This window comes from Perognathus longimembris, chromosome 13, assembly GCF_023159225.1.
Source record: "Perognathus longimembris pacificus isolate PPM17 chromosome 13, ASM2315922v1, whole genome shotgun sequence".
NCBI classification, from domain to species: Eukaryota; Metazoa; Chordata; class Mammalia; order Rodentia; family Heteromyidae; genus Perognathus; species Perognathus longimembris.
The window spans coordinates 13,517,921-13,525,790 of NC_063173.1; the positions used below are offsets into that span (position 1 = coordinate 13,517,921).

General features: G+C 36.8%; 1 protein-coding gene across 1 annotated transcript; it reads left to right on the forward strand.

The window, feature by feature from the left end:
- The first annotated feature begins 3,106 nt into the window (after window positions 1-3,106).
- LOC125362003 (olfactory receptor 52E1-like) lies at window positions 3,107-4,042 on the forward strand. Its single transcript, XM_048360652.1, has one exon. It carries the CDS (start codon window positions 3,107-3,109, stop codon window positions 4,040-4,042), a length of 936 nt encoding a protein of 311 aa, XP_048216609.1.
- Window positions 4,043-7,870: the final 3,828 nt, after the last annotated feature.

Genomic DNA, 7,870 nt, shown 5'->3' on the forward strand with positions numbered 1-7,870 from the left:
TCTTGTATCTAAAGCATGCTTGTGGAGATTTATGAAATGGACTAAAATTCTAAAACATATAAGACACTATTAAGATCATTAACAGTTCCCTTTAATTCAATTCTTTTTTTTTTCCTGGTGGCTGTGGGTCTTGAACTCAGGGCCTAGGCCCTGTCCCTGAGCTCTTTTGATCAGGGCTAACAATCTGCCACTTTAAGCCGCAGCTCCATTTCTGGATTTCTGGAGGTTAATTGGTGATAAGCGTCTCAGGGACTTTCTTATCTGAGCTGGCTTCAGATCTTAGACTCACAAGTAGTTAGGATTATAGGAGTGATAGGATTATACCAGTGCCAGAGCACATGAAATTGAATTGCTTAAAATGTTTATTTTCATTCATTTTTACTTTTTGCCTATCCTCAGGCTCAAACTCAGGGCCTGGGCACTGTCCCTAAGCTCCTCTACCTCTTGAGCCACAATTCTATTCTATTAAAATATTTATATGTGATATGCAATTTATACTTTTAGTGCAAGAAAAACAATTAATTTTACTTGAACACATTACATAGAAAATTTTGTTTAACATATCTGATATTAATATAATTTTTAAATTAATATCATTTTCAAAATTAGTAATTCTGAAACTTCGTTATTGTCCTTATTAAGAGGTTCTAGTAGGTTGGATATACCTGTGAGTTCATCTGTTAAACAAAGTTCCTTTCTCACATTGATGGTCGTTGTCAAAATCATAACAAGGAGAAAAATCCAAAATGAAAAACTACAGAAATGTTCCAGTGTGTTTGGCCATCAGAAAACACATTTGAGAGCAAAGTAACAACATTGATTCCATTCACTTCTCATAGACAAGGTGATGCTTCATGAAATCCAGCTTGGAAAATTCTTCAGAGCCTCCTACATGCACTATCAGCAAAACCCAGAAATTCAAGTTACATAGTAAAGAAATAAAAATAATCTTATTGTTAGGACAGTAACATATACTGAAAGATACTGATTTATGGAGGCCAGTACCATTCATTATCTGTGATTATAATCCCATTATTCCTGGTTTAACACAGGGAGAATAAAAATAATGTCAAAGTCTCAGACAACAGAAACAAAAATGGGTAAATAGAATTACAAATGGAAAAACCTTCTTATAGCAAAGATAATAGTCAAAGAAGGTTCAAAGGCACCCTACAGATGATGAAATGTTTGGTTTACTATAAATATTTGTCTGTCTGTCTATGCAATACTAGGGATTGAACCCAGGGCAAATGCTCTACCATTAGAACCATGCCTCTGGCCCTTTGGCCACTGGTTATTTTTGAGAGAGGGCCTCACATTAAGCTATGGCTGGCCTGGGCTACAATCTTCCTAGTTGTGTTTCCCCATGTGACTGAGGATGCCAGGCCTGTGACACTCACTGTACCTAGCGATTGATTAATAATAGATCCTTACCACTTCTTTCTTGCCTAAGACACAACTACTCTTCACTGCACCCTACCTGCCAAGTAGATAAAATTACAGATTTGAGCCACCATTTCTGGCCAATTGGTATTTTTCCAAAACTCTCATTTTAATTTTAAAATGGTTTAAACATTTGAAGTGATATATCTGTAAAGAAAACATAAATAATATAATTAATAATCAAGAACAATTTAATCAAAACTACTCACTCCCTTTCAGAATTAGAAATGAGAATGACAGTGAATGATGTGGAAATGTAGAGAAACAGAAACCATCAACACAAGTCATAGCTGGAACCCCCCCACAAAATTTAATAACAGAATAATATGATACAAGAATTCCATTCTGGAGTATTTGTACATAAGAATTCAACCTAGAATAGGATTGCTGTCAGTAATACTTTAAACATTGAAGCACCATAAACAGCCAAGTGATTTTATAAATGTAAATGTCCAATAACAGGCGTATAGACTAGGAAAATGTGGTAAGTATGCACAGTGAATATTATTCAACCTTAAGGTAAGTTAAGGTAATCTTCACCCCAGTACCACAGGGAGAAATATATTTCAGAGGTTTTGGGGTTAGTATTGAGCAGACAGAGCTTACAGATGAATAAAGGGGCATTAGGCAATATGGGATCTAATGTAAAAAAAATATGGAATGGAAACCTCTTTGGAAAGCTGAAAAACTGAAGTTGTCAGGAGATACATAATTTGATGAAAAAGAATATACCTTAAGCACAGAGCTTGATGTAAAATGAAAAAAATCTTTGAGTGAGCTAGAATAATGTGAGGTGTGAGCTGAGGATGACTTGAGTTTCATAATTCAAAGCTCTATCAGGTGCATCTGCAGATACAGGACAGGACCCAGATGTGTGGAAATGGTGTATGATGAGAGCCATGGGTGGAAGTAGAAGTCAACTAGAAATCTAAGGTCAGATAAGACATCAAAGAAAAATAACTGACTATGCATATACACTAGATTGCTTCCCTTATCACTAGAGTTGCTCTGAATCTTCCTAAGCAATAAAAATTTCCACATATTTCAATGTACAAAAATGATTTAAATTCTCCAACTGACAGCATTGAATCCATCTTGGGTTACTGCTATTTTCAACATGAATTGCAAAATCTAATATTAAGGTCCTGTGTGTTATGGCAATCAAGTACATGAGGACAGTGTATTTTCTGATTGAAAGATAATATATCCTTTCTGAAAAAAACATACGTATAAATTTTGATTTAGTGACTTTCTCTACTTAGTATGGAACTTTGAAAATATTTTGTGTAAACTCAGCATCAAAGGAAGTACGTGGTCTAAAGATCTTTGAAAATATCGATAGGTATATTTATGTAGCTTTTATCTGGTACCATTTTGTATTTATAAAAGCTCACTTAGATATATTCCACATTTGAATGAAATTATGCTAAATAAATCAGATTAGTCCTGTTGAAATGAAACCTAAACAGCACATTCTTAAGTTTTTAAATGAATTATACAGTTATGTCATGACAGGCTTGGTTATCAGAAATGTTAAGCATGTTTTTATGTAATTCATTAGGAAATTGAAGAATGATACTGGAATAAAATAGCTAGAGACTGACTGTAAGTAAATGACAGCCTTGTTGGATGACACGGGTACCTGTGCTAAGGTGACAGAAGCATGGTCCCACCTAACAACACAGCGTTTCATCCCCACACTTTCCTTCTCCGAGGAATTCCAGGACTAGAAGACGTGCATACCTGGATTGGGTTTCCATTTTGTGTTGTGTATTTGACGGCTCTTCTGGGAAACATTACCATTTTATTTGTAATCCGGTCTGAACACAGTCTCCATCAGCCCATGTTCTACTTCCTGGCCATTCTGTCATCCATTGACCTGGGCCTGTCCACATCCACCATCCCCAAAATGCTGGGCATCTTCTGGTTTGACCTGAGAGAAATCACATTTGAAGGCTGTCTCATCCAGATGTTCTTCATCCACATGTGTACAGGCATGGAGTCAACTGTTCTTGTGGCCATGGCGTATGATCGCTATGTGGCCATCTGTAACCCTCTTCGCTACACACTGGTGCTGACCAACAAGGTGGTGTCAGTCATAGCGCTGATCATCCTCCTGCGGCCTTTTGCAATCGCCATTCCATTTGTTGTGCTCATCCTCAGACTGCCTTTCTGTGGCCATCACATCATCCCCCACACATACTGTGAGCACATGGGCCTTGCCCGTCTGGCCTGTGCCAGCATCAAGGTCAACATCATCTATGGCCTGTGTGCCATCGCTAACATGATGAGTGATATCTTAGCCATCATCATCTCCTATGTGCAGATCCTCCGTGCTGTCTTTCGCCTTCCTTCCAGGGATGCCCGACTCAAGTCTCTCAGCACCTGTGGCTCCCACGTCTGTGTCATACTGGCCTTCTACACACCTGCATTCTTCTCCTTCATGACCCACCGGTTTGGCAGAAATGTTCCTCAATACATCCATATTCTTCTTGCCAACTTTTATGTTGTTATCCCACCTGCTCTCAACCCAGTAATTTATGGTGTCAGAACTAAGCAGATCAGAGAGAAGGTAGTTAGGGTTTTTAGAAATAATTAACGGAATTTGAATGTCAGAGATTACAAAGCTGGAGAATAAAAAAGACAAACCTTACTAACTACTTTCGTGGCAGCATTATATTATCTGTGAGTCCACTGTAAACTTGATTCAGATTTTTCTATTATATTAGTAAGTAAAATAAGCCCTCAAATCACAATTAGCAGTGCACACGAGCTCAGTTCCAAATGCATACCAAAAGTGGTCCAAAAGAACATGAAGTTGTTGAAATTGCGTAGCATAATAATAAGAGGCAGCAGTGTAAAAAACATGTCATCAACCATATATAGTTTGTGTTAACTCCCTCAATAATCCTGCCACTGTTAAGTAACTACTTTTATTGCAGAGACAACTGAGGCAGTGACGAAGTGCTGCATGTTGTAGAGAGTAGTTGGTCCCTTTAGGGCGATGAGTAGATAGATACAGGTAAGACTTTCAATCCGAAGAGATGTAAGTTTCACACATGTCCAGGTTAGCTGCCCAAACTGAACACATTTTTTTTCTTCAGATGAAATTGTGATTGCTTCAGCAACATGTGCAGAAACTCTGAAAATACATACGTTGTGTTCCATTTGTGTGTATTGTATTTCAGGCTAGTATCTCATTCTCATGACATGATACAGAGTGACAATATATGTGGAAGATTGGATGGGGGGAGAGAAGAGGAATAATTTCAGCAATCTTATTAAATTAATTTTTATAGTTGATGAAGTCTAGCAACAAGGAAAAGTGATAATGTTCAGTAAGTTTAAAAAAAAAACAACATTTACACACAGTACCAATTTGCTTCATATTCTCCTTGACAGTATTGTTTAGAAATACATCTGAATAATACTATGTAAATGTGTGAGTAAATATATAATATAGTATACACATACATTGGTAGAATTGGCCACTGGAGATGTATTTGGACAAATACAAATGTCCAAAAAGAAATGCACGTAACATAAGTATTACACATTAATGTTAACATTATCTTAGAATGGGGACAGATGGTTTTAATTTGGGACAACAGTGAGGATTGAGCTCAGAGCGCCACATAAGTGCTTTGCCACTTATGCCACATCAGTCCCTTTTGCCTCATCTTTTTAAAAAAAAATGTTTTTTTTTCCCAGATAAGTTCTTTTCTAACTTTATTTTGACAAGTTTTCTATTTTCACCTCTAGAGTAGCTCACATTACAGGCCTGAAGCAGAAATCTGGACAAGGGGCTGGGAATAGTGATAAAGTGTTTACCTCTCATACAAGAATCCCTGGGTTCAATTCTGCAGTACCACATATATAGAAAAAACAGAAGTAGCATTGTGGCTCAAGTGGTAGAGTGTTAGCCTTGAGCAAAAGAAGCTCAAGAGCAGTGCCCAGGCCCTGAGCTCAAGCCCCAGGACTGGCAGAAAACAAAAAAGAAATCCGGACAGGGATTTTAATATGATAATAGATATTGTTACTATTTATCACCCGATTAAATTAAAATATACTACCTAATTATGTTAAAAAACCATGGAATCAATTATATTGTAACTTATGCATATGAATTGTCAGTATAAATTACTTAATAATAGCATGAATAATTCTCTCCTCAAACAAGATAATGCTAAGAATTCTCAAATTCTATATGATTTATGAAGCATGTAAGCATCATGAATCAAGAAAGAATATTTTTAAATAGAACTCAATTCTTTTAGTGTACAAGCTTTAAAAAGTATGCTTGATTCTTTGTGTGTTTCACTCTTCATGATAAGGCAAATTTCAGAATTTAGGCAGTTATGTATATTCATAAAACTGGTCTATAACAGAATTGAAATAAATTATTTGGTTCCAGGGGGAAATTTCTGTCAGCTCTCTGCTATGGAGTAATATAAACACAGACTATCAAATCAATGATCAGATGTTAAGAATACTTCCAGAGGCAACATAATCTTCTATAACTCAAAGAAACGAACATAGTTATTAATCCAGAAAAGTGAATGAGACTAATATGTTTGGGTAAAAAAAAGGTCTATTCCAAGTAGAGGTGATAATGATTCAACTAATTAGAGTAAACTAATGGCTCCACATGGCTTGATTCAAGTTCTCAGAGTCCCTGAACAGCTGATGTAGGTGCCTTCTGGGGACGCACCTGCTATGCATAAAGTATCCCTCCAGTGAAGCACACATTAATCCCGGGCTGATGTCCACCTTAACACTTGGATGAGAAGCAGGATATTGTCCCTGTGAAGGTCATATTTTACATTTGTGGGTATGGCTCACCAAAGGACCAGTCAGGTGGAGAAGCCAGTAACACTGGACACTGAGGAAAGTTTCTGAAAGTCACATCAGGTAGTAGTAGCCACAGATGAATGGCAGATTAAAGGGCCAGTCTCATAGCATAGCAAGGGAGCACCCAGAGATGCATGGTGACTATGAAAGCTGTGTGTAATCTTTTATCATCATGTATACTTTCCTGATCTCTTGGGAAGAGTTACTGTAGCTGCTCTCTGGAAAGCCTCGGGAAAGACATTTGCACTTTGGGCTGCAAAATCAGGTTGCCACTACTGTCCTGTTCAACAATATAAATCAAATGATTTGTAAATTTCTCCCATAAAGGGAGGTTTTGCAGAGTGCATTTCAGTGAATAAATTCTAGAAGCTTTACCATTTTCTTCCAACTAAATATATAACTTGTATCTGGAATATTTTGCCATTATTTTAGATAGACTCTAAACTTATTTTGATAGGAAACTTGACTTAACTCCATGTTGGTATTCAGTTCACTTGGTTTCTTTCTTTGACAATGAAATTCTTATCTATAATAGTAGCATAATATGGCATTCATTTACAAATCAGGCATTAGTATCCCCAAACCATATCCATGGGTAAGAATAATGTCAAATTGTACAATGTAATGTGAATCAATAAATTTTGCTGGAAACTTCCTGCATACTATCTTCCAAAGGAGCCATGTGATATAGGTACTAACTGCCACTGATAAATGAAATAAGATTCAGGTAATGAGTTCTCTAAGGCCATTAGTAAGAGGGAGATTCAAAACAAAACGATGTTTTCAGGGCAATGTCCGTGAATATCAAGTGAACTGATTTCCAATCACGTATGGAAGAGAGATGAGTTTTGTTAATTTACAGCAAGAATCCATGGGTGAATTAGATATTACGAGGATATATTATTTCTTAAATAATGTAAATTAAGACCTCTTCCAGCAAATCCACATGTGTGAAAATTTTACAAAAAGCAGGATGGAGTAAAGAGATTGTTGGCTCACCTGTTAGGCCAATATCTCCCAGTGAATAATGAATGCCAAGAGAACTGTCTTGAGATCTTCTGGTTTCAAATCTATTCAGAGGCACTTAAAATGAATTATATTCTGTTCATTTGCACTTTAAATTTTAGGTGTAGGATGTTGTTATTTTTATCTATGCCAAATATGTCTTGTCCCAGAATTATTGTTATGGGAATACTGAAAAAGATGATTGTCCCTTTGTCATAGCAGAAGTACAAATAGATATGAAGGAGAGTAACAGAGAGTTCAGATAAAAGGAAAGGATCAGGAATGAAAAGGAGATTGTAGGACTGGGAATTTGGCTTAGTGGTAGAGTGCTTGCCTTGCATGCATGAATCCCTGGGTTTGATTCCTCAGCATCACATAAACAGAAAAATCCAGAAGTGGTGCTGTGGCTCAAGTGGTAGATGCAAAAAGAAGCCAGGGACAGTGCTCAGGCCCTGTGTCCAAGAGCCAGGACTGGCAAAAAAACAACAAAAAAAAGAAATTGTACCCAAACAGATACCAAAAATGACAGTTCATGTATATGGAAATCTCATAAAGGAAGGGATTGGGCTAA

Coding starts and splice junctions, on each gene's coding strand:
- LOC125362003 (XM_048360652.1), top strand. CDS start 3,107: ATGGTCCCACCTAACAACACAGCGTTTCATCCCCACACTTTCCTTCTC.